The sequence below is a fragment of the Schistocerca cancellata genome, chromosome 11 (assembly GCF_023864275.1).
Source record: "Schistocerca cancellata isolate TAMUIC-IGC-003103 chromosome 11, iqSchCanc2.1, whole genome shotgun sequence".
Classification (NCBI taxonomy): Eukaryota; Metazoa; Arthropoda; class Insecta; order Orthoptera; family Acrididae; genus Schistocerca; species Schistocerca cancellata.
Genome location: NC_064636.1, coordinates 117,033,438 through 117,061,298, shown reverse-complemented (window position 1 = coordinate 117,061,298; position 27,861 = coordinate 117,033,438). Strand labels below are relative to the sequence as shown.

Genomic DNA, 27,861 nt, shown 5'->3' with positions numbered 1-27,861 from the left:
GCGGATGAGATAAGATTTAACAACTACTGCATATCCGGGCAATGAATCATTCAAGCTTAAATAAGAAGAAGCGTCCATCGTACGAGTTCGCATTTGTGTCTCCCGTTCACCATCGGGGACCTACGTCATCGCGCACTGCGAGAGCTGTGGCAGCAGCAGCTCTACGGCGTCCACAGTATCAGCACGCGGTTGGAGTGCGGGGACGCCACAGCGGCTAACTGTCACAGTACTTGCAGTGGATGCTGATGCAGTTCGGAATTCCGTGCGATGGTCTGAAATGATGTCTACCTATTACGCATTACAACCGTCTTCAACTGTCGGTGGTCTCTGACAGTCAACAGATGACGTCGACCAGTACGATTTTGTGCTGTACGTGTCCCTTCACGTTTCCACTTCACTATCACATGGGAAACAGTGGATCTAGGGATCTTTAGGAGTATGGAAATCTCGCGTACAGACGTGGGACACAAGGGAGACCCAATCACCTGACCAAGTCCGAAGTCCTGTGGAGCGCCCCATTCTGCTCTCTCACGATGTCTAATGACTGCTGAGGTTGCTGATATGGAGTACCTGGCAGTAGATAACAGCACAATGCACCTAATATGAAAAACATATGTTTCTGGAGGTGTCCGGATACTTTTGATCGCATAGTGTATCTCACTTCAAGCTGTTGCGCCAAAAGCAGGAGAAATGAAAACATTTTCTCTAAAAAGAGAGGAATTATACAAGCTACAAGTCTGTTAACCTAAGTGAATCCACAACAAATCTAAAAAGATAAGTTTATAGATTACAAAGATCACAGTACAATGAAACATAAGCCAAATATAAAATGTATATACACGATAACACCAATTTGAAACCACAAGGCAAAGATTTTTGCTAAGATTTTTGAATTCTTGCGGTAGCTTCTTAAAAATGGATGCAGCAGTATACTGCACACCTTTCTATTCGAGAGTTAAGGAAGTCCGACCCAAATGCCGGTTGGATTTATGCCGAGTATTAACTGAGCGTAAGCTGCTTATGCTTGTGAATGGGCTGATATTGTTAACAACGAACGACAGTAAAGAATATATGTATATTCAAAATACGCAGACTAGTGAAAAGGGGTCGACAAGAGTTTTCCGAACGAACACCACTTATTGCCCCAACCAACCCATTTCTGAGCCAAAAATATTCTTTTAGAATGGGAAGAGTTAACCCAAAATATAATGCCATATGACGTAACAGAATGAAAATAAGCAAATTAGACTAATTTTCGTTTTAGACAATCACTTACTTCAGATAACGTTGGAATAGTAAAAATGGAAGCATTGAGTGTCAGAACAAAGATCCTGAACGTGGGCTTTCCGCGACAGTTTAGAATGTATCTGAACAGCCAGAAATTTGAACTGTTCAGTTTTGTTAATCATATCCCCATTCTGTGAAATTAAAACGTCGGCTTTTGTTGAATTGTGTGTTAGAAAGAGTAAAAACTGAATCTTACTGTGATTTAGCGTTAGTTTATTTTCTGCGAACCATGAACTTGTGTCACGAACTGCACTATTTTAAACCGAGCCAATGTTGCACACAACATCCTCTACTGCCAAGCTAGTGTCATCAGCAAGCAGAAATATTTTAGAGTTACCTGTAATACTGGAGGGCATAACATTTATATAAACAAGGAACAGGAGCGGCCCCAAGTCTGATCCCTCGGCCCTCCCCATATGACCTTACCCCACTCAGGCCCTACAGCACAGCCATTCTCAACACTATTCTCTGCTGTTGAAGTAAGAGTTGAACCAATTGTGAACTACTCCCCAAATTCCGTAATGATCCAACTTCTAGAGCAATATTTTGTGATCAACACAAACGCCTCAGTCAAATCAAAAGATACGCCCAGCGTTCGAAACCTCTTGTTTAATCCATGTACTGTCTCAGAGAGAAAAGAGAATACAGCGTTTTCAGTTGTTAAACGGCTTCTAAAGCCGAACTGTAGGGGGGCAGGAATTTCGAGGGGGGAGACTGTACGATGTCGAATGGCGCGCTTTGCCTTCCCTGCTGTGAGACAGTCCTTCCTGGCATCTTTTTGTGCTTACGCCATGAGATGGCAGGTCAACAGGCATGTCACTGCACCGCGTGTTGCTGCAGTCCTGGTGGGGCAGTGGTGGATGACAGGAAGTCAGCTGGTGCAGATCCAGAAACAGAAAACCTGCTGCCAGCTGGTACGCCAGGCAGCTGTCTACAGGACATCACACAAGTGTGGCCGCCGTGTGCGCACAGACAGTCTGGCGAAGAGGTGGTGTGTTTCCCCAGCGCAGTGGACGGCTATTCCAGAGCATATGGCGAAAGGGGCTTCTGCATTTCGAAACGAGCATTACCTACATCTCCCTATCTACCTACCCACCTACATTAAATACACTCCTGGAAATGGAAAAAAGAACACATTGACACCGGTGTGTCAGACCCACCATACTTGCTCCGAGAGGGCTGTACAAGCAATGATCACACGCACGGCACAACGGACACACCAGGAACCGCGGTGTTGGCCGTCGAATGGCGCTAGCTTCGCAGCATTTGTGCACCGCCGCCGTCAGTGTCAGCCAGTTTGCCGTGGCATACGGAGCTCCATCGCAGTCTTTAACACTGGTAGCATGCCGCGACAGCGTGGACGTGAACCGTATGTGCAGTTGACGGACTTTGAGCGAGGGCGTATAGTGGGCATGCGGGAGGCCGGGTGGACGTACCGCCGAATTGCTCAACACGTGGGGCGTCAGGTCTCCACAGTACATCGATGTTGTCGCCAGTGGTCGGCGGAAGGTGCACGTGCCCGTCGACCTGGGACCGGACCGCAGCGACGCACGGATGCACGCCAAGACCGTAGGATCCTACGCTGTGCCGTAGGGGACCGAACCGCCACTTCCCAGCGAATTAGGGACACTGTTGCTCCTGGGGTATCGGCGAGGACCATTCGCAACCGTCTCCATGAAGCTGGGCTACGGTCCCGCACACCGTTAGGCCGTCTTCCGCTCACGCCCCAACATCGTGCAGCCCGCCTCCAGTGGTGTCGCGACAGGCGTGAATGGAGGGACGAATGGAGACGTGTCGTCTTCAGCGATGAGAGTCGCTTCTGCCTTGGTGCTAATGATGGTCGTATGCGTGTTTGGCGCCGTGCAGGTGAGCGCCACAATCAGGACTGCATACGATCGAGGCATACAGGGCCAACACCCGGCATCATGGTGTGGGGAGCGATCTCCTACACTGGCCGTACTCCACTGGTGATCGTCGAGGGGACACTGAATAGTGCACGGTACGTCCAAACCGTCATCGGACCCATCGTTCTCCATTCCTAGACCAGCAAGGGAACTTGCTGTTCCAACAGGACAATGCACGTCCGCATGTATCCCGTGCCACCCAACGTGCTCTAGAAGGTGTAAGTCAACTACCCTGGTCAGCAAGATCTCCGGATCTGTCTCCCATTGAGCATGTTTGGGACTGGATGAAGCGTCGTCTCACGCGGTCTGCACGTCCAGCACGAACGCTGGTCCAACTCAGGCGCCAGGTGGAAATGGCATGGCAAGCCGTTCCACAGGACTACATCCAGCATCTCTACGATCGTCTCCATGGGAGAATAGCAGCCTGCATTGCTGCGAAAGGTGGATATACACTGTACTAGTGCCGACATTGTGCATGCTCTGTTGCCTGTGTCTATGTGCCTGTGGTTCTGTCAGTGTGATCATGTGATGTATCTGACCCCAGGAATGTGTCAATAAAGTTTCCCCTTCCTGGGACAATGAATTCACGGTGTTCTTATTTCAATTTCCAGGAGTGTAATCCAGCATAGTGTATAGTCCAGAGAGCAACTGGTACATTCAGTGTATTGGTTCCCAAATAATATTACACACTGGAAGTTGGTGGCTGTACGGCGATGTGGTATCGTCTGTGCGACGGTAACCTGGCCACACGAATATGTTCTCTAAAGGCTACGGCCATTTTGAGTGTGTCAATTACATGTCGTTTATTGCAATGTATGTGATGTTGCATTATTTGCACTGTACGAGATATTGATTTGGCCGATTTGCACACAGATGTAACCTAGTTACTTTGCTATGTGCGAGTAATTCATTGGCACTATGTCATCAAAAGTATACGAACACCCCCAAAAACATACGTTTTTCATATTATGTGCATTGTGCTGCCACCTGCTGCCAGGTGCTCCATATCAGCGAACTCAGTAGTCATTAGACGTTGTGAGAGAGCAGAATGGGGCGCTCTGTGGAACTCACGGACTTCGAACGTGCTCAGGTGATTGGGCGTCGCTTGTGTCGTACGTCTGTATGCGAAATTTCCACACTCCTAAACACCCATAGGTCCACTGTTTGCGATGTGATAGTGAAGTGGAAACGTGAAGGGACACTTACACCACAAAAGGGTACAGGTCGACATTGTCTGACAGAGACTGCCGACAGTTGAAGAGGGTGCTAATGTGTAATAGGCAGACATCTATCCAGACCATCACACAGGAATTCCAAACTGCATCAGGATCCACTGCAAGTACTATGGCAGGCGCGAGCTGAGAAAACTTGGATTTCGTGATTGAGTGGCTGCTCATTAGCCAAACATCACGCCGGTAAATGCCAAACGACGCCTTACTTGGCGTAAGGAGCGTAAACATTGAACGATTTAACAGTGGAAATACGTTGTGTGGAGTGACAAATCACATCACGTACACAATGTGGCGGTCTGGTGGCAGGGTGTGGGTATGGCGAATGCCCGGTGAACATCATCTGCCAGCGTGTGTAGTGCCAACATTAATATTCGGATGCAAAGGTTATGGTGTGGTCGTGTTTTTCATCGAGGGGGCTTGCACCCCTTGTTGTTTTGCGTGGCACTAGCACAGCACAGGCCTACACCGATGTTTTAAGCACCTTCTCGCTTACCACTGTTGAAGAGAAATTCGGGGATGGAGACTGAATCTTTCAACACGATCGAGAGCACCTGTTCGTAATGCACTGCCTTTGGCGGAGTGGTTACACCACAATAACTGGCCTGCACAGAGTCCTGACCTGAATCCTATAGAACACCTTCCAGATGTTTTGGAACGCCGACTTCGTGCCAGGCCTCACCCACCGACATCGATACCTCTCCTCAGTGCAGCACTCCGTGAAGAATGGGCTGACATTCCTTCCAGAAACCTTCCAGCACCTCATTGAAAGTATGCCCACGAGAGTCGAAGTTGTCATCAAGCATTACTTATGGAGGGCGCCACGAACTTGTAAGTCATTTTCAGCCAGGTGTCCGGTCACTTTTGATCACATAGTGTATATGATTTTTGTACATAGGACTGTATGGAAGTATATTCAGATCAATGTGTAACAATGTAAGTTATCCTAATTATATTTCATTTAAAAATACAGCAACCAGCCACTTTTTAATTCGTTTTATTTATGCCAATATGCATTTCGGGTTTGCACCCATCTTCAGCAGATGATTGGAATCGTTGCTTTTGCACAGGCCTGCTGCAGCATCCAAACTGCTGTCGAGATTGTACTACTGTAGTAACTCAAGATCCATGTAATTTGCCAGCTGAAGATGGGTGCAAACCCGAAATGCATATTGGCATAAATAAAACGCATTAAAAAGTGGCTGGTTGCTGTATTTTTACAATGAAATATCACTATCCACGGCCACTGAGCTCAACAGTCCAAATATAATGGACAAATTGTTATCCTAATTAGACTTTTGAGTCCTCTTAGTGTCCTATGGATACTAGTACATTATTATTTTTATTGTTTTTGGCTGTATGTTTTAATTATTACTGTTGCTACCAAATTCTGTGAGCTAACGTAAGTGACTTTAATTGTCTTTGTTGAACTGTGTTTCGTTGTACTGAAGGCATTTTGGTTGTTCTTGTCTGAGTGCTGCTTCTGGAACTATATTGCGTGGCAACTAATCTATGTTTGCTTCGAACTATTCCGCAGTAAAGAAGACTTTATTTTTATAAATTACCCCACATCAGCACAGCCTCCAGCCCAAACCCTTCTCTATCCAAATCACATGTTACACTCGAAAGTTACACTTACAACTGTAGCTGGAAAAGTAATAGCAAAGGAAATCAGTCACGTGTGTAAATGATAAGACCTGGTTTGAGTACGAAAACGGAAAGCGTTATGCGTTCTTGAAGATGTTCAAATAAGCTGTGTTTACATGAAGTCTAACGAAATTGTTCAAATGGCTCTGAGCACTATTGGACTTAAAATATGAAGTCATCAGTCCCTTAGAAGTTAGAACTACTCAAACCTAACTATCACACACATCCATGCCCGAGTCAGGATTCGAATCTACGACCGTAGCAGCAGCGCGGTTCCGGACTGAAGCGCCTAGAACCACTCGGTCACAGCGGCCGGCAACATGAAGTCTAATTTCAGGAAAGCAGATACAGATTTTCACGCACTTGTTCTCCAAGTACAACAATACTGTCTTGCTTCCTTCGCAAAGACTTTGAAACTGACTACAGTTTATCGAGTAATAATGTTGTTACACGCTCTATGATGGTTCTAAAGTTCTTTACAAAATCAGATGGTCAGGGAATCATAAGATGCACAGTGGATGTAAATAACGAGAAGCAGACAGACTCCTCGTTCAAGAGATTAGAAATGAAGACTGTGGTAGTTACAGCATCACAGAAAACAACACCTGACACTGTGATCTCTTCTGACTGAGTAGTAAAGGTAGGATATTTTCCAGATAATTTAAAAATCAATATTTTTCTTACTTATTTAAATAATATTTATTGGTATTGCATGAATTTTCATCTTACTAATCTACATCTACATAAATACTCCGCAGCCCCCGTAAGGTGCGAGACGGAAGCTACCTGCAACACTACTTGTCATGTTCCCTCCTGTTCCACTCTCAAACAGAGCGACGGAAAAACGACTGCCTATGCGTCTGTACGGCTCCGTATGAACCCTAATTTCTCGTGTGTTATCTTCCTGGTCGTTACACGCAAAGTATGTTGGCTGCAGTAGAATGGTTCCGCAGCGGTTCCACGAGCTACAGTCTGGAACCGCGCGAACGCTGCGGTCGCTGGTTCGAATCCTGCCTCGGGCATGGATGTGTGTGATGTCCTTAGGTTACTTAGGTTGAAGTAGTTCTAAGTTCTAGGGGACTGATGACCTCAGCAGTTATATCCGATAGTGCTTAGAGTCATTTGAACCATTTGAATAGTTCGGCAGTCAGCTTCAAATACCGACTCTCTAAAGTTTCTTAATAGGGTTTCCCGAAAACAACGCCGCTTTCCCTCCAGCGATTCACATTTGAATTTTGGAAGCATCTCCGTAACACGTTTTGTTCAGATCTACCGGCAACGAATCTAGCAGCCCTCCTCTGAATTACTTCGATGTGGTTCCGCCAGTCCGACCTGGTACGGATCCCAAACACTCGAGAAGTACTCAAGAATAGGTCGCACAAGCGTCCCATACGCGGTCTCCTTTACAGGTGAACCACTCCTTCCTAAAAGTCACCCAACAAACAGAAGTCGACCATCCACCTTCCCTAGCACACTTCTCACATGATTGCTCCCTTTCACATCACTTTGCAACGTTAGGCCCAGACATTTAAACAACTTGACTGTGTCAAGCAGGACACTAGTAATACTGTAACTGAGCAGTACGGGATTTTTTTCTTCCTACTTACCCACATTAACTTAAGTTTTCCACATTTAGAGCTAGCTGCCATACAAACTAGAAATTATCTCTAAGTTGTATCTTCCTAAAGTCATTCAACTTCGCACCTTCCCGTAGACCATGGCATCATTAGCAAACAACCGCAAATTACTGCCCACCTTGTCCGCTAAATCATTTCCACCATTTCCACTACTGGCCATTAAAATTGCTACACCACGAATATGACGTGCTACATACGGGAAATTTAACCGACACGAAGAGGATGCTGTGATATGCAAATGATTAGCTTTTCAGAGCATTCACACAAGGTAGGCGCCGGTGGCGACACCTACAACGTGCTGACGTGAGGAAAGTTTCCAACCGATTTCTCATACCTCATGCCTCGAGTAAGGAGGAGAAACGCGTACCATCACGTTTCCGACTTTGATAAAAGTCGGATTGTAACCTATCACGATTACGGTTTATCGTATCGCGACATTGCTGCTCGCGTTGGTCGTGATCCAATGACTGTTAGCAGAATATGGAATCGGTGGGTTCAGGAGGGTAATACGGAACGCAGTGCTGGATCCCAACGGCCTCGTATCACTAGCAGTCGAGATGACAAGCATCTTACGCACATTGGAAGCGTGTGTTCGTCATCGCCATACTGGCGTATCACCCGGCGTGATGGTATGGGGTGCCATTGGTTACACGTCTCGGTCACCTCTATTTCGCATTGAAGGCACTTTGAACAGTGGACGTTACATTTCAGATGTGTTACGACCAGTGGCTCTACCCTTCATTCGATCCCTGTGAAACCCTACATTTCAGCAGGATAATGCACGACTGTATGTTGCAGGTCCTGTAGGGGCCTTTTTGGATACAGAAAATGTTCGACTGCTGCCGTGGCCAGCACATTCTCCTGATCTCTCAGTAAGTGAAAACGTCTGGTCAATGGTGGCCGAGCAACTGGCTCGTCACAATACGCCAGTCACTACTCTTGATGAACTGCGGTATCGTGTTGAAGCTGCATGGGCAGTTGTACCTGCACACGCCGTCCGAGCTCTGTTTGACTCAATGCCCAGGCGTATCAAGGGCGTTATTACTGCCACAGTGGTTGTTCTGGGTACTGATTTCTCAGGATCTATGCACCCAAATTGCGAGAAAATGTAATCACGTGTTAGTTCTAGTATAATATATTTGTCCAACGAACACCTGTTTTTCATCTGCATTTCTTCTTCGTGTAGCAATTTTATTGGCCAGCAGTGTATGTATGCAGAGAACAACAGCGGTACTGTCACACTTCCCTGGGTCACTCCTGACGGTACCCTCGTCTCTGGCGAACCATCTCCTCCGAAGACAAAGTACTGGGTTTTATTATTGAAGATGTCTTCAAGCCACCCACGTATGTCTGAACTTCCATATGCTCGTACCTTCGTTAACAGCCTGCAACGGATCACCACGTCAAATGTTTTCCGGCAATCTAGAAATATGGAACCGGCTTGCCCCTCGTCCATAGTTCGCAGTATATCATGTGAGAAACGGACAAGCTGAATTTCGCACGAGTGAGGCTTTCAGAAATCACGCTGATTCGTCGATATGGGCTCCTCAGTCTCAAGAAGCTTTATTATACTCGAACTGAAAATATGTTAAAGGTGTCTGCAGTAAATCGACGTTACTTTTGCGGTTCCCTTCTTTCACCCTCCTGCGCTCTATTCCAGTGGTTTGAGACTTTGTACTGGGTGAGGGATTCACGATAAATGCAAGCTAGGTACGGGGCCGACACCGTAGAGTACTTATTGCATAATCTAACTCGGACTCCATCGGGGGGTGGTGCTTTATTTGCTTTCAAATCTTTCACCACTTTCTCTGTACCAAACATGCTTATAGCTATGTCGTCTATACAGGAATCTATATCCATATTCAAATGACGGTATGTTCGTACAATTCTCCTGTGTGAACGATTTCTTGTACGTGAAATTTAAAAGTTCGGATTTCGTTTTTCTGTCTTCTATTACCACTCAAGCTGGTCAACAAAGGACTGAGTGGAAACCGAATGCAACTGTATTCTCTGTTGCAAATGGAGCATGCATGTGGCATGAAGGAAAACCATTACTATCTATGTGTATCGATCAATTTAAGCTGCGCCAGTCATGGATTAAAGTTACATGACAACCTCCACCTACTAGCAAATGAGTGCCCCAATGAAATATAGGGTCGGCACAAAGTCTTGCCCTGATTATAACAATTTATTACAGAATAACCGTTCGATATAATAACTTACATTTGATGCTGTTACATAGGTTAGTGCTACTAGGTTTTTTGAGGTCACATATGTCAGTGAACCTAAACGTGTGTTCCCTTGGTAGCTTGGAGAATGACGAGGCGGTATTCCAGTTCCCACCAGGAGTTTCGTAACATGTGTTCTGTCACAGTACCCAAAGCAGCTTGTATCCTAGCCTTCAGTTCGTCGATGTCAGAGACTGGTGTGACGAAGACTCTGTCCTTGATATAGGCCCAGAAAAATAAGTCAAGGGGTGTAATGTCTGGAGAGCGGGGTGGTGGGGAGGTCTGCCACTTCGAGGGCGATCTTCAGCGCTGCCTGTTTCGCTAAACTTTGCATACCAAATCTTTCTTGATTTAACGTCAGGAGGCGTGCGTCCGTAACAAGCTCGAAATTTATGCTGAGCACTGATGGGCGATTTCGTTTCTTGAAACCAAAGCAAACATTGCGCTTTCTCCTGCTTCGACGCCATTTCGCCAGCAACTAGCAGACCTAACAGACAGCGCCATCTATTGGTCGCAAGAATTAGTAACACTAACCTATGTAACGGCATCAAATGTAACTGATTATATCAAACGTTTATTCTGTTATAAATTTTTAAAATCAGAGCTCACCCTGCATATATGGCGGTACCAGTTGTGGACTACGAGTTAACAATCAATACCAGAATCTCATTAGAAGCCAACAATGCACTGAAGAGACAAAGAAACTGGCACACATGCCTAATACCGTGTAGAGCCCCGCCAGCAGACAAAGGTGCCGCAACACAACTAATGTGTCAAGTAGAGATGGGTCGAACTCGTTCATTCCCGTGAAGTACTTCATTCATTTCACTCTTTGCCGTGAAGCGTTCAAATGAAGTAGTTCATTCATGAAGTACGGAAGCCGGGCGAAGTTGTCCAGTTCGCCGCTCAGCCGCGGCTACGCTCGCTTCGCCTCGCTCGTACAATAAAGCTTCGTAATACTTCATAATTTTACCAACAGATGGCCGAACTATGAAGTAACGTCCACGCAACGTTTTGCGTCTTACAGCGTCTGAGTTCACTTAAATAATGCATGGTCGAAGAGGACAAAGGAAAGATAAATAGAGAAGCCTGTCACTTATAAAGAAGGTACTATGTTTAACCTTGCTCGACATTTTCTCATGAAGCGCCAAAAAGAGTCTTCATCTGCCAAGTGAAACCTTATTTGTTGTATTTATGGACTGAAAACTAGGGTTACTAACGAAATTCAGTCCAATTTTATGTTCCTTTTAAAATTTAATCCAAAATAGAATGAGTATGTTTACCACTGTCACAAAGTCTATATACTTACGTTAAGTAATTATTCAGAAGTTTTCCTGTAGATTTTATTTTTGTTGAGAATAATAACCCTCTAAATTCAAAACGTAAACTGTCACCTGTAGTCATTGGTACAATTTCAGGTAAAATTCCTCTTTATTTTATTCGGAAAGCAATTTTTGTGTCTGTTCACGCTTATATAATGGCTAGCAACTCGCGATCGCGTAGAAGTAGTGAAATTTGGGGTTTCTTCGCTGATTTAGATGATGGGAAAGCAAAGTGCAACTGTTGTTGTCAGTGTATTTCACCGCGCGATTCGTCGACAGGCAGTAGAGGAAGGACTGAAGTGAAGGGAGAATGAGTGACGTAGCGCCAATGTAGTGGGACAGGGAGAGGGGAAGAGAGTGAGTGAACGAACTAGAAAAAAAGTGTGGAGTGTGCTATCTGTGGAGAGTTTGAAGTACCAGTTCATTGAAATTGAATGGTTAGTTCACACTTCACTAGAGTGAAGCGTTCATTTGAACGACTCATTCACGAGCTCCCCATCACTAGTGTCAAGTAGTTCTGGAGCGAATTGACACCATGAATCCTGCAGCGCTGACCACTAATCCGTAAGAGTACGATAGGGTGGTGATCTCTTCTGAACATCACGTTGCAAGGCATTCAAAATATGCTCAATAATATTCATGTATGGGGAGTTGGGTGGCCAGCGGAAGTGTTTATACGCAGGACCCACTGTGTAGAAATTCTGGACGTGTGGGATATCGCACTGTCCAGCTGTAATTACCCCAGTCCGTCGGAATTCACAATGGACACGAAGGGATGCAGACGATTAGGCAGGATGCTTATGTACGTCTCACCTGTCAGAGTCGCATCTAGACGTATCACGGGTCCCATATCACTCCAACTGCACACGCCCCACACCATTACAGAGCCTCCAACAGCTCGAACAGTCCCCTGCTGACTGCTGACATGCTGGGCACATGGATTAAAGAGGTTGTCTCGTCAATCCTCTCGATACAGTGTTAAACTCAATAGTCCAATGTCGGTGTTGACCGGCCCGTACGAGGCGTAAAGCCTTATGTCGTGCAGTAATCAAGGGCACACGAAGTGCGGTTTCTGCTGTGAAAGATTATACCGATTATGTTTCGTCGAATGGCCCCACGCTGACACTTGTTGATGGCCCAGAGTTGGAATCTGCAGCAATCTGGGGACGTATTACGGTTCTGTCACGCTGAAAGATTCTCTGCAGTCGTCGTTGGCCCCGTTCTTGCAGGATCATTTCTCGGTAGCAGCGGTGTGAAATGGAAGTTCGGGAAAACCCTCCCCCCCCCCCACCCCCCTCAGAGATGCTTTGTCCCATCACTCGTGCACCGACTATGGCACCAAGTTCAGTTTCACTTAAATCTTGATAAGCTGTTGTTGTAGCAGCCGTAACCTAACTAGCAATTCCGCCAGACCTTTGTCGTCTTATACAGGCGTTGCCGACCGCAGCGCCGTATACTGCCTGTTTACATATCTCTGTATTTCAATACGGATACCTATACCAGTTTCCCTGGTGCTTCAGTGCAGATCTCTCCATTGGCAAACGATTCCGGAATAGTCCCCCATTCGGATCACCAGGAGGGGACTACCAAGGGGGAGGTTACCATGAGAAAAAGATTGAATAATCAACGATAGGATAACGTTCTACGAGTCGGGGCGTGGAATTTCAGAAGCTTGAACGTGGTAGGGAAACTAGAAAATCTGAAAAGGGAAATGCAAAGGCTCAATCTAGATATAGTAGGGGCCAGTGAAGTGAAGTGGAAGGAAGACAAGGATTTCTGGTCAGATGAGTATCACGTAATATCAACAGCAGCAGAAAATGGTATAACAGGTGTAGGATTCGTTATAAATAGGAAGGTAGGCAGAGGGTGTGTTACTATGAACAGTTCAGTGACCGGGTTGTTCTAATCAGAATCGACAGCAGACCAACACCGACAATGATAGTTCAGGTATACATGCCGACGTCGCAAGCTGAAGATGAACAGATAGAGAAAGTGTATGAGGATATTGAAAGGGTAATGCAGTATGTAAAGGGGGACGAAAATCTAATACTCATGGGTGACTGGAATGCAGTTGTAGGGGAAGGAGTAGAAGAAAAGGTTACAGGAGAATATGGGCTTGGGATAAGGAATGAAAGAGGAGAAAGACTAATTGAGTTCTGTAACAAGTTTCAGCTAGTAATAGCGAATACCCTGTTCAAGAATCACAAGAGGAGGAGGTATACTTGGAAAAGGCCGGGAGATACGGGAAGATTTCAATTAGATTACATCATGGTCAGACAGAGATTCCGAAATCAGATACTGGATTGTAAGGCGTACCCAGGAGCAGATATAGACTCCGATCACAATACAGTAGTGATGAAGAGTAGGCTGAAGTTCAAGACATTAGTCAGAAAGAGTCAATACGCAAAGAAGTGGGATACGAAAGTACTAAGGAATGACGAGATACGTTTGAAGTTCTCTAACGCTATAGATACAGCAATAAGGAATAGCGCAGTAGGCAGTACAGTTGAAGAGGAATGGACATCTCTAAAAAGGGCCACCACAGAAGTTGAGAAGGAAAACATAGGTACAAAGAAGGTAGCTGCGAAGAAACCATGGGTAACAGAAGAAATACTTCAGTTGATTGATGAAAGGAGGAAGTACAAACATGTTCCGGGAAAATCAGGAATACAGAAATACGAGTCGTTGAGGAATGAAATAAATAGGAAGTGCAGGAAAGCTAAGACGAAATGGCTGCAGCAAAAATGTGAAGACGTCGAAAATGATATGATTGTCGGAAGGACATACTCAGCATACAGGAAAGTCAAAACAACCTTTGGTGACATTAAAAGCAACGGTGGTAACATTAAGAGTGCAACGGGAATTCCGATCTTACATGCAGAGGAGAGAGCAGATAGGCGGAAAGAATACATTGAAAGCCTCTATGAGGGTGAAGTTTTGTCTGATGAGATAGAAGAAGAAACAGGAGTCGATTTAGAAGAGATAGAGTATCCAGTATTAGAATCGAAATTTAAAAGAGCTTTGGAGGACTTACGGTCAAATAAGGCAGAAGGGATAGATAAAATTCCATCAGAAATTCTAAAATCATTAGTGGAAGTGGCAACAAAACGACTATTCACGTTGGTGTGTAGAATATAAGAGTCTGGTGATATACCATCTGCTTTCATAAAAGAATCATCCACACAATTACGAAGACGGCAAGAGCTGACAAGTGCGAGAATTATAGCACAATCAGCTTAAGAGCTCATGCATCGAAGCTGCTTACAAGCATAATATACAGAAGAATGGAAAAGGAAATTGAGAATGCGCTAGATGACGATCAGTTTGGCTTTAGCAAAAGTAAAGGGACTAGAAAGGCAATTCTGACGTTACGGCTAATAATGGAAGCAAGGCTAAAAAAAATCAAGACACTTTCATAGGATTAGTCGACCTGGAAAAAGCGTACGAACTGTTCGAGATTCAGAAAAAAGTAGGGGTAAGCTATAGGGAGAGACGGCTCATATACAATATGTACAACAACCAAGAGGAAATAATAAGAGTGGACGATCAAGAACGAAGTGCTCGTATGAAGAAGGGTGTAAGACAAGGCTGTAGCCTTTCGCCCCTACCCTACTCTTCAATCTGTACATCGAGGAAGCAATGATGGAAATAAAAGAAAGGTTCAGGAGTGGAATTAAAATGCAAGGTGGAAGGATATCAATGATACGATTCGCTGATGACATTGCTATCCTGAGTGAAAGTGAAGAAGAAAAAAATGATCTGCTGAACGGAATGAACAGTCTAATGAGTACACAGTATGGTCTGAGAGTAAATCGGAGAAAGACGAAGGTAATGAGAAGTAGTCGAAATGAGAACAGCGAGAAACTTAACATCAGGATTGATGGTCACGAAGTCACTGAAGTTAAGGAGTTCTGCTACCTAGGCAGTAAAATAACCAAGGACGGACGGAGCAAGGAGGACATCAAAAGCAGACTCGCTATGGCGAAAAAGGCATTTCTGGCCAAGAGAAGTCTACTAATATCAAATACTGGCCGTAATTTGAGGGAGAAATTTCTGAGGATGTACGTCTGGAGTACAGCATTGTATGGGAGTGAAACATGGACTGTGGGAAAACCGGAACAGAAGAGAATCGAAGCATTTGAGATGTGGTGCTATAGACGAATGTTGAAAATTAGGTGGACTGATAAGGTAAGGAATGAGGAGGTTCTACGCAGAATTGGAGAGGAAAGGAATATGTGGAAATCACTGGTAAGGAGAAGGGACAGGATGATAGGACATCTGCTAAGACATGAGGGAATGACTTCCATGGTACTAGAGGGAGCTGTAGAGGGCAAAAACTGTAGAGGACGACAGAGATTGGAATACGTCAAGCAAATAATTGAGGACGTAGGTTGCAAGTGCTACTCTGAGATGAAGAGGTTTGCACAGGAAAGGAATTCGTGGCGGGCCGCATGAAACCAGTCAGTAGACTGATGACCAAAAAAAAAAAAAAAAAAAAAACAACTGTAATGTCGATTATGTGCGTAGTCTGTCAGGATATTGAAGTAAATTCATTTGGTGTGATAGCATGGGAGACCCGCAAGAGAGATGCTATGCCGCGTGTTTGCCAGTTCCTTCAGCTGGACGCCACCTCTGTGACTTGCACGCCCTTAACCTGCACCAGTAATCAGTAATCCCACTGGGGACAGGGGACCCACAGGTTAATGTGGAATCACAACTACGTATCGTTCCTGGCACATCTTCACTTCATGGAGAGGTGAAGGCTGGGGCAAAGGTATCCATCACTGATGGCTTCATGTTACAGATTACAATACAGACATCACATGTACATATGTGAGCACGAACATTTCATAATAAAGAGCATATTAAAATATAATGAGACTTTAATTACCCTTAAAAATCACAAATGATGTCCCTTCGACTTGAAACTCGTTCATTTTTTTGATGTCATACACCAAACGTTGAAAGTATCAGGAAATTAAGGTTTTATTTCTGTTAATTATCAATGGTCTATACACTAATTCTTTACAAATGTAGAGAACAGTAAGATGATCAACATATACAACAAACATCACCCAAACAGGTTTTGAAAGTCCAAGAGTACTCACCGACAGCCATGTCATCCTCAGCCCATAGGAGTCACCGGATGCCGACACGGTGGGCGGGGGAGGGGGGAGGGAGGGAGATGCATGTGGTCAGTCAAGTAGCTCCTCATTTGGCTTCACAAGGTATGAGTGCACTCCGCATTATATACAGGGTGGTCCATTGATCGTGGCCGGGCCAAATATCTCACGAAATAAGCGTCGAACGAAAAAACTACACAGAACGAGACTTGTCTAGCTTGAAGGGGCAAACCAGACGGCGCTATGGTTGGCTCACTAGATGGTCAAACGGTATCAACTACGTTTTTTTTTAATAGTAAACCCCATTTTTATTACATATTCGTCTAGTACGTAAAAGAGTATGAATGTTTTAGTTGGACCACTTTTTTCGCTTTGTGATAGATGGCGCTTTAATAGTCACAAACATATGGCTCACAATTTTAGACGAACAGATGGTAACAGGAAGGTGTTTATAAATTAAAATACAGGACGTAGGTACGTTTGAACATTTTATTTCGGTTGATTCAGTGTGATACATGCACCTTTGTGAACTTATCATTTCTGAGAACGCATGCTGTTACAGCGTGATTATCTGTAAATACCACATTAATGCAATAAATGATCAAAATGATGTCCGCCAACGTCAATGCGTTTGGCAGTACGTGTAACGACATTTCTCTCAACAGCGAGTAGTTCGCCTTCCGTAATGTTCGCACATCCATTGACAATGCACTGACCCATGTTGTCAGGCGTTGTCGGTGGATCACGATAGCAAATATCCTTCAACTTTCCCCACAGAAAGAAATCCAGGAACGTCAGATCCGTTGTACGTGCGGGCAATGGTATAGTGCTTCGACGACCAATCCACCTGTCATGAAATATGCTATTCAATACCGCTTCAACCGCACGCGAGATATGTGCCGGACATCCATCATGTTGGAAGTACATCGCCATTCTGTCATGCAGTGAAACATCTTGTAGTGACATCAGTAGAACATTACGTAGGAAATCGGCATACATTGCACCATTTAGATTGCCATCGATAAATTGGGGGCCAATTATCCTTCCTCCCATAATGCCGCACCTTACATTAACCCGCCAAGGTCGCTGATGTTCCACTTGTCGCAGCCATCGTGGATTTTCCGTTGCCCAATAGTGCATATTATGCTGGTTTACGTTAACGCTGTTGGTGAATGACGCTTCGCCGCTAAATAGAACGCGTGCAAAAAATCTGTCATCGTTCCGTAATTTCTCTTGTGCCCCGTGGCAGGACTGTGCAAAGTCGTCGCCATGGATTTCTGGTACATAGAAATATGGTACGGGTGCAACTGATGTTGATATAGCATTCACAACACCGACGTTTGTGAGATTCCCGATTCTCGCGCAATTTGTTAGTTACTGATGTGCGGATTAGCCGCGACAGCAGCTAAAACACCTACTTGGGCATCATCATTTGCTGCAGGTCATGGTTGACGTTTCACATTAGACTGGACACTTCCTGTTTCCTTAAATAACGTAACTATCCGGCGAACGGTCCTGACACTTGGATGATGTCGTCCAGGATACCGAGCAGTATACATAGCACACGCCCGTTGGGCATTTTGACCACAATAGTCATACATCAACCCGATATCTACCTTTTCTGCAATTGGTAAACAGTCCATTATAACACGGGTAATGTATCACGAAGCAAACACCGTCCAAACTGGCGGAATGTTACGTGATACCACGTACGAGGGCAGTTCAATAAGTAATGCAACACATTTTTTTTCTCGGTCAATTTTGGTTGAAAAAACCGGAAATTTCTTGTGGCATATTTTCAAACATTCCCGCTTCGTCTCGTATAGTTTCATTGACTTCCGACAGGTGGCAGCGCTGTACGGAGCTGTTAAAATGGCGTCTGTAACGGATGTGCGTTGCAAACAACGGGCAGTGATCGAGTTTCTTTTGGCGGAAAACCAGGGCATCTCAGATATTCATAGGCGCTTGCAGAATGTCTACGGTGATCTGGCAGTGGACAAAAGCACGGTGAGTCGTTGGGCAAAGCGTGTGTCATCATCGCCGCAAGGTCAAGCAAGACTGTCTGATCTCCCGCGTGCGGGCCGGCCGTGCACAGCTGTGACTCCTGCAATGGCGGAGTGTGCGAACACACTCGTTCGAGATGATCGACGGATCACCATCAAACAACTCAGTGCTCAACTTGACATCTCTGTTGGTAGTGCTGTCACAATTGTTCACCTGTTCGGATATTCAAAGGTTTGTTCCCGCTGGGTCCCTCGTTGTCTAACCGAACACCATAAAGAGCAAAGGAGAACCATCTGTGCGGAATTGCTTGCTCGTCATATGGCTGAGGGTGACAATTTCTTGTCAAAGATTGTTACAGGCGATGAAACATGGGTTCATCACTTCGAACCTGAAACAAAACGGCAATCAATGGAGTAGCGCCACTCCCACTCCCCTACCAAGAAAAAGTTTAAAGCCATACCCTCAGCCGGTAAAGTCACGGTTACAGTCTTCTGGGACGCTGAAGGGGTTATTCTGTTCGATGTCCTTCCCCATGGACAAACGAACAACTCTGAAGTGTATTGTGCTACTCTTCAGAAATCGAAGAAACGACTTCAGCGTGTTCGTAGGCACAAAAATCTGAACGAACTTCTCCTTCTTCATGACAACACAAGACCTCACACAAGTCTTCGCACCCGAGAGGAGCTCACAAAACTTCAGTGGACTGTTCTTCCTCATGCACCCTACAGCCCCGATCTCGCACCGTCGGATTTCCATATGTTTGGCCCAATGAAGGACGCAATCCGTGGGAGGCACTACGCGGATGATGAAGAAGTTATTGATGCAGTACGACGTTGGCTCCGACATCGACCAGTGGAATGGTACCGTGCAGGCATAGAGGCCCTCATTTCAAGGTGGCGTAAGGCCGTAGCATTGAATGGAGATTACGTTGAAAAATAGTGTTGTGTAGCTAAAAGATTGGGGAATAACCTGGTGTATTTCAATGCTGAATAAAACAACACCTGTTTCAGAAAAAAAATGTGTTGCATTACTTATTGAACTGCCCTCGTACTTATACGTTTGTGACTATTACATCGCCATCTATCGCAAAGCGAAAGAAGTGGTCCAACTAAAACATTCATATTGGTCTATTTGGTTTGTGAGTCCTAAGAAATGGATATCCTGGGAAACGAACATACTGAGAAGTTATGTGTGGCTTAAGCCCCATTTCAGACACGAGGTCTTTGTGAATGCTTAATCGGTGGAAAGGAAGCTACATTTCTTTATAAAGCGCGAGCCAGAATTGGCAACGATTGCCTATCACAAGTTCATCCCTCCCTCTGGTGGAGGACACCGAGTCACAGCTCCGTGCAGTCGTGTAGCTCAAGAGTGGTCGAGGTTTTGAGCACCGAAGCTGGTTTCTGCTTGTGGACACTGAACGAGGGGAGATCTCCATGAGCGAGGTTGGTCTTCCCAACTTCCTGTACCAGACGCTCGAATCATCTAAGTACGACTTCGGAAGCCAGTCGACAGCCATCCTTTGTTGGAACATGTGCCACGATCTGTAGTATGCTTCATCCTGTTCCCCCAGGGCTGCCAAATCGTTATACAAATACTTCATACGAACACGTTCAAAAATGGTTCAAATGGCTCTGAGTACTATGGGACTTAACATCTATGGTCATCAGTCCCCTAGAACTACTTAAACCTAACTAACCTAAGGGCAGCACACAACACCCAGCCATCACGAGGCAGAGAAAATCCCTGACCCCGCCGGGAATCGAACCCGGGAACACGGGCGTGGGAAACGAGAACGCTACCGCACGACCACGAGATGCGGGCTACGAACACGTGACAGCAACTGAGCCCATCTCAGTTGCTGTGACGTCTCAGTATGAAATAGTCGTATAACGATTGGAATTCACGATATGCAGTGTTTTATGGCGCTATAAGACCAGTTCGTTTATTTGAGTAAAAGCCTATGGGGCCTGAAGATGGAAAAATGAATTGCCGAAACTGGTTGCTTTCAGAATAGATAAAATATCTCAATGTATACGGCTGTTGATGATGTTTATTGACATTGAAAACTATTTATCAGCCAATGTTGCGTGGCCATGATGAACCAACAGAGATTGCTTCGTTTGCCCGTCTTTGGAACGAAATATATCACTGATTCTGAGGTCAGTGATCCGAAAGTATGTTGGTAGGTTTGCGGAGGTATGTGGCATTAGATGTCTATGCACAGGTCATGTAATATAGGTACATAAAGGGCCGGTGATTTGGGTAAGCGGTGATTGAGCCGGATAGGATCCCAGATAGGCTTGGTTCAAATGGCTCTGAGCACTATGGGACTTTTCTGAGGTCATCAGTCCTCTAGAATTACTTAAACCTAACTAACCTAAGGACATCACACATATCCATGCCCGAGGCAGATTTCGAACCTGCAACCGTAGCGGTCGCGCGGTTCCAGACTGTAGCGCCTAGAACCACTCGGCCACAATGGCCGGCCAGATGGGTTTGATAAGGTTTACATCACGCCAATTGTGGTCGCAGAGACATCAACGTCTGTTCACTATAGTGCTCCTCAAATAAATGTAGCGCAGTTCTGTCTCTGAGACACGAACAGTTATGCTGCTGATAGACGACAGCGCCATCAGGGAAGACACCAAACGCGAAGTGATGCAGACGGTTCACAGCCATCAGAGTGTCTTCCTTTATTAACACAGGTCCCAAGCGAGCGCAGTGGAATCTCACTCACAGCACACTGCTGCCCCCACCAGCCTGTGTCCGTGCCGCACTGCACGTTTCGAGCCATCGTTCACCTCGATGACGGCGTTTTGTGGAGACGACCGTCGATCTACTGCGGCAAAGATGTGATTCGACCAAAGAGCCGACAAAATACCCATTGATTGACAGTCGATTCCGATTGGTCCCGTGCCCACTGTCACTGAAACTGACGATGTCATTGGGTCAACATGTTAACACTTAGGGGTGGTCTGCCGAAGAATTCCACGTTCAACATTCTACGATAAACTGTGTACTCCGAAATACACTCCTGGAAATGGAAAAAAGAACACATTGACACCGGTGTGTCAGACCCACCATACTTGCTCCGGACACTGCGAGAGGGATGTACAAGCAATGATCACACGCACGGCACAGCGGACACACCAGGAACCGCGGTGTTGGCCGTCGAATGGCGCTAGCTGCGCAGCATTTGTGCACCGCCGCCGTCAGTGTCAGCCAGTTTGCCATGGCATACGGAGCTCCATCGCAGTCTTTAACACTGGTAGCATGCCGCGACAGCGTGGACGTGAACCGTATGTGCAGTTGACGGACTTTGAGCGAGGGCGTATAGTGGGCATGCGGGAGGCCGGGTGGACGTACCGCCGAATTGCTCAACACGTGGGGCGTGAGGTCTCCACAGTACATCGATGTTGTCGCCAGTGGTCGGCGGAAGGTGCACGTGCCCGTCGACCTGGGACCGGACCGCAGCGACGCACGGATGCACGCCAAGACCGTAGGATCCTACGCAGTGCCGTAGGGGACCGCACCGCCACTTCCCAGCAAATTAGGGACACTGTTGCTCCTCGGGTATCGGCGAGGACCATTCGCAACCGTCTCCATGAAGCTGGGCTACGGTCTCGCACACCGTTAGGCCGTCTTCCGCTCACGCCCCAACATCGTGCAGCCCGCCTCCAGTGGTGTCGCGACAGGCGTGAGTGGAGGGACGAATGGAGACGTGTCGTCTTCAGCGATGAGAGTCGCTTCTGCCTTGGTGCCAATGACGGTCGTATGCGTGTTTGGCGCCGTGCAGGTGAGCGCCACAATCAGGACTGCATACGACCGAGGCACACAGGGCCAACACCCGGCATCATGGCGTGGGGAGCGATCTCCTACACTGGCCGTACACCACTGGTGATCGTCGAGGGGACACGGAATAGTGGACGGTACATCCAAACCGTCATCGAACCCATCGTTCTACCATTCCTAGACCGGCAAGGGAACTTGCTGTTCCAACAGGACAATGCACGTCCGCATGTATCCCGTGCCACCCAACGTGCTCTAGAAGGTGTAAGTCAACTACCCTGGCCAGCAAGATCTCCGGATCTGTCCCCCATTGAGCATCTTTGGGACTGGATGAAGCGTCGTCTCACGCGGTCTGCACGTCCAGCACGAACGCTGGTCCAACTGAGGCGCCAGGTGGAAATGGCATGGCAAGCCGTTCCACAGGACTACATCCAGCATCTCTACGATCGTCTCCATGGGAGAATAGCAGCCTGCATTGCTGCGAAAGGTGGATATACACTGTACTAGTGCCGACATTGTGCATGCTCTGTTGCCTGTGTCTATGTGTCTGTGGTTCTGTCAGTGTGATCATGTGATCTATCTGACCCCAGGAATGTGTCAATAAAGTTTCCCCTTCCTGGGACAATGAATTCACGGTGTTCTTATTTCAGTTTCCAGGAGTGTACTTGCGCGTGCACCAGCACTGTGCTCTTTCGGCAGAGATGCCACAGACCACCATCCATCCTACTTCACAGAGCACACAGGCCTCCAAACCGCGCGTACTGTGAAGAATCGCTGACGTCCGACCGTTTAGCGTGTAGTGGTAGTATTACTGTCTTTCTGTCTCTTTCCATAGATGCTGATTGAGATGTGGCTGGCTCGTGTTATGCTTGCATTGAACCTTGGTTGCTATTCTGTGATCAGTCTCCTACGGTTATCGCGATTATGCTGTTATCCTCTCTCTCCACGAGTGGCAGCAGCAGTGTGTATCCATATTCGCACCCTTGTTCTATCTTTTGGCCTCGCGGTGATAATTTCCAGCTGTGCCGTGTGCAGACAGATGGTCGGTTGGGGTGGAGCGGCGAGGAAGTCTCCGTGGCGCGTGTCTGGCTGGGGCCACTGGCGGCGTAGAATCGCGCTCGGAGTGTGAGGGGCTGTCCCCATTGCTACGATGTCTGTGGCTCACCGATCCCGGACACGAAGTTAAGTCTTTACTTAATATACCAACCAGCCCCAGCTGTTCACACTGGGTCGTTTGAATTTCGTTGTGGGCTGTTGGGACACTCCTGCGAGCAACAACGTGTGTTTTCAAGTTGGCGAAATTCATGGCCGTTAACGTTCTGGTTACCTGCTCTTAGCCGTTGGCGTTAATTCACGCAGTGTATTTTCCTCGTCGTGTTGTGGCTGTCCAGCACGGAGTGTAGTTTCACAGCTGAATGTGTAATTCGTTGTGGGCGCCGATACCTTCTGCGTTGTTCCATTGAACTCCCTGTTGTGTGCTGGTCGGGTGGAGCGGAAATTATCCTGTCGCTTGGTCCGTTGACTGTCTGTCGCTTGGGTTGCCGCCGGATTGAGTATTGTTGGGCCGACTGCCTGTCTCACCTAAGCGAGCGCCGTTTGATGTGCTGACTTTTCTTCTTTGTCTTTGTCGTTGTTTATGTACGGCCTTTAGCCGATTTTAAATTGAAGTTGTGCTTAAGGTGTTAGAGTGTTTGGGCCCTCATCCTAATTTAGAGAAATGTTTTAAGATGAGGCTTTCTCCCTATTAAAATTCAAATTCTTGTGTCTTAAGTGATTAGCCTTCAGCCGGTTTTAAATTATAGTTGAGAGTGAGATTGAATGGCGCATTTAGCTGGGAATTAGATTCTTAAATTAATGTTTGGCTTGCTCTGATTTTAATGTTTCCTTTACTCTTGTAATGTTTGTCAAATAAATAAAGTAGTACGTTCGAGTGTAGCTGACAGCCTCTCATTTTGTCCCCTTTCCGCAAAGTAAACTATCTGTCCTGTACCGTGGGTGTAGCAGGGGATCTCACAGACGACAGTAGCACGTGAACATTCGACCAGCTTCGCCGTTTTCGGGATACCCGTTCTCAGGCTGTGAGAAACAGTAACCTGCCCTTCGTCAGATTCGCCCACCTCAGTTTATTGCCCCGTTTGCAGTCCACGTCTTTGTTATGGCGCGCCATCCCCCCCCCCCCCCCCCCCCGTCCCCCCGTCTGCTCCACCTGCACAGGTTGGTCACCGCGCCACGCCACCAGCCGGCATCCAGCGACGAGGTGAGCAGCGGCCGTAATATTTTGGCTGCCCAGTGTAGGTGTAAGTAAACAGAAGGACAAAGGGCACAGATTTTGCGCGCAGCTGGTTTCATGGCACCTTTTGGACTGGTGTCACTGTATCGGCAGTATACGAGAACCTCACAAAAACGACGAAAAATGTGGAGCACAACATTGCGGCTAGCTACACATTCGTAAATCGGTGACGTAATAGTATTGCCAGCTTTCGAAAAAAGGCTACGGTCATAACTCTAAGGCTCTGTAGAACATGTGTTCTAGAGATAAATAAATGGCATTCCAACTAGTACACTCTGTAACACCAAACACAATTATTCACTAAGACTCAATCATGTTACAGAGTTCATGCATAATAACCACATGATGACACTGTTACTCAAAGCAGGTATCAAATCAAGAAATAGGACTACCACAATGAGGTAAATTAGCTCACGCCAAATGAATTTGTGGAATCATGAAATGTCTCTAAAAATACTTACCCGGGCTGTCAGTTCTTAAACGGTAGACAGTGACATCACCATCAGATCCTGAAAAAGAAAATCGTGCTTATCTCTAAGAAAAAACTGCACATGTATTTCATTACTTGGTATAAAATTGTTATTCACTATCATTCCAAGACATACATAAAATAAAAATACTAATGTATTTACCTGTAACGGGATCAGCGGCGCTGTATTCAGTAGCTGTGCCTACTGCTAAGTAAACGCAGATGACGAAACTAGCGCTTCTGCAGAACATTATGCAGGCACAAGGATGTCGACCCAAGTAAAGAACTTTTCCTTCAAAATATCTTCACCACATCTGCACACTGCTGAACAACCTGTAATTTTATGAATAAATAAAGTTCCAACATTAGTTTTCAAATGGTTCAAATGGCTCTGAGCACTATGGGACTCAACATCTTAGGTCATAAGTCCCCTAGAACTTAGAACTACTTAAACCTAACTAACCTAAGGACTTCACACACACCCATGCCCGAGGCAGGATTCGAACCTGCGACCGTAGCAGTCCCGCGGTTCCGGACTGCAGCGCCAGAACCGCCATTAGTTTTCTTTTAGCTAGCTGTGTAGCAAATTAGCTAGGGAAAATAAGTGTTTTCGGCCAACTTGGGTTGCATCATTGTATAAGATTCATAGGGCACAGTCCTACCCAAGCGGTTTACCTCTGGAACCATTTAAGATATCATAATTCTATTTCCTTCTGATCAAATGTGAAGAAGTGCTCTATAGCAAATCCCTGTGCACCTGTGATCTAGGGCTGGAGTCTTTGACTAGTAATCAAACTGTATGCAATCCCAGGTTCAAAGCCCGCCACCGCTTAAACCTTGATTAATAATTAACATTGGCGGCCGCAGACTTCCGGTATAAGTAGTCACCCTCATTCTGCCAACGGCCATGTCAAAGAGAGCGGAGGAGCGGACAGAGGTTCAGGGCATTCACTTACTCTTTGGGGTGCGAAACTGCCCCTAACGCGGAAGAACCGGCAAGGATCAACGGCATGAGGGTGCAGAAAGCAATGGAAACTAATCCATCAAAGAGACATAAATTTAATCTACAGGACATGTGGACTGCAATTGAAAAAGTGTCATGATGATCTTTCCGTTGCTAAAAGATTCCGGAAGAGTCCACCGTTCGGATCTCTGGGAGGGGACTGCCACGGGGGAGGTGACCATGAGAAAAAGATTGAATAGTCAACGAAAGGACAGTGTTCTACGAGTCGGGGCGTGGAATGTCAGAAGCTTGAACGTGGCAGGGAAGCTAGAAAATTTGAAAAGGGAAATGGAAAGCCTCAATCTAGATGTAGTTGGAGTCAGTGAAGTGAAATGGAAAGAAGACAAAGATTTAAGGTCAGATGAGTATACGGTAATATCAATAGCAGTAGAAAATGGTATAATGGGAGTAGGATTCTTTATGACTGTGAATGTAGGGCAGATAGTGTGTTATTGTGAACAGTTCACTGACAGGGTTCTTATTACCAGGATCGACAGCTAACATGCCGATGTCGCAAGCTCAAGATGTAGAGACACAGAAAGTGTATGAGGTTATTGAAAGGGTAATACAGTACACAAGGAGAGATGTAACTGCAATAGCCATGGGGGACTGGAATGCAGCTGCCGGGGAACGAGTGGAGAAAAAGGTTACAGGAGACTCTAGGCTCGGGAAAAGGAGTGAGAGAAAGGCTACTTGCGTTCTGTAATAAATTTCAGCTAGTAATAGCGAATACTCTTTTCAAGAATCGCAAGAGGAGAAGGTATACTTGGGAAAGGCTGTGTCATACGGAAAAATTTCAGTTACATTACATCATGGTAAGATAGAAATTCTGAAATCAGATACTGAATTGTAAGGTTTACCCAAGAGCTGATATAGACTCAGATCATACAGTAGCAGTGAGGAAAAGTAGGCTGAAATTTAAGAGATTAGTCAGGGCGAATCACTACGCAAAGAAGTGGGATACGGAAGTACTGAGAAATAACGAGATACTCTTGAAGTTCTCTAAGGCTGTTGATGCAGCAATAAGGAATGACTCAATTGGCAATACAGTTGAAGAGGAATGGCATATCTAAAAGGGGCAATCACAGATGTTGGAAAGAAAAATACGGGTACTAAGAAGGTAACTCTGAAGAAACCATGGGTAACAGAAAGAGTACTTCAGTTTATCTATGAATGATGATCAGGGAAATTCAGAAATACAGAAATACAAGTCGCCGAGGAATGAAATAAATAGGAAGTGCAGGGGAGCTACAACAAAATAGGTGAATGAAAAATGTGAAGAAATCGAAAAAGAGATGATTGTCGGAACGATTGACTCAGCATATAAGAAATTTAAAACAACCTTCACTGAAATTGAAACCAAGGGTGCTAACATTAAGAGTGTAATGGGAATTCTACTGTAAATTGCAGAGGAGAGAACGGATAGATGGAAAGGGTACATGTAGGCCTCTATGACAGGGAAGATTTGACTGATGTGTTTGAAGAAGAAATAGCAGTCGATTTAGAAGAGATATGGGATGCAGTATTAGAATCAGAATTTAAGAGAGCTTTGGGAGACTTAAGATGAAATAAGGTCGAAGGGACCGATAACATTTCATTAAAATTTCTAAAATCATTGGGGGATGTGGGAAGAAAACGAGTATTCACGTTGGTGTGTAGAATGTATGAGTCAGGCGATGTACCATCTGACTTTCGGAAAAATATCTTCCACACAATTCCGAAGACCGCAAGAGCTGGCAAGTGCGAGAATTATCGCATAACCAGCTTAACAACACATGCATCCAAGTTACTGACAAGAGTAATATACAGAAGAATGGAGAAGAAACTTGACGATGCATTAGATGACAATCGGTTTGGCTTTAGGAAAGGTAAAGGCACCAGAGAGGCGGTTCTGACTTTGGATTTGATAATGGAAGCAATCTTGAAGAA

At 45.8% G+C, this 27,861-nt stretch overlaps 1 protein-coding gene across 1 annotated transcript in view; it reads right to left on the bottom strand.

Moving 5' to 3' along the window:
- The window catches only part of LOC126108298 (uncharacterized), a 535,066-nt gene that overhangs the window by 462,568 nt on the left and 44,637 nt on the right, over positions 1 to 27,861 (bottom strand). The window contains exons 2-3 of the mRNA XM_049913520.1: positions 25,093 to 25,262; positions 24,922 to 24,969 (exon numbers count right to left, since the gene is read on the bottom strand). Coding sequence (XP_049769477.1) covers positions 24,922 to 24,969; positions 25,093 to 25,180 — 136 coding nt within the window. The 5' untranslated portion in view covers positions 25,181 to 25,262. The remainder of the gene's footprint in view (positions 1 to 24,921; positions 24,970 to 25,092; positions 25,263 to 27,861) is intronic.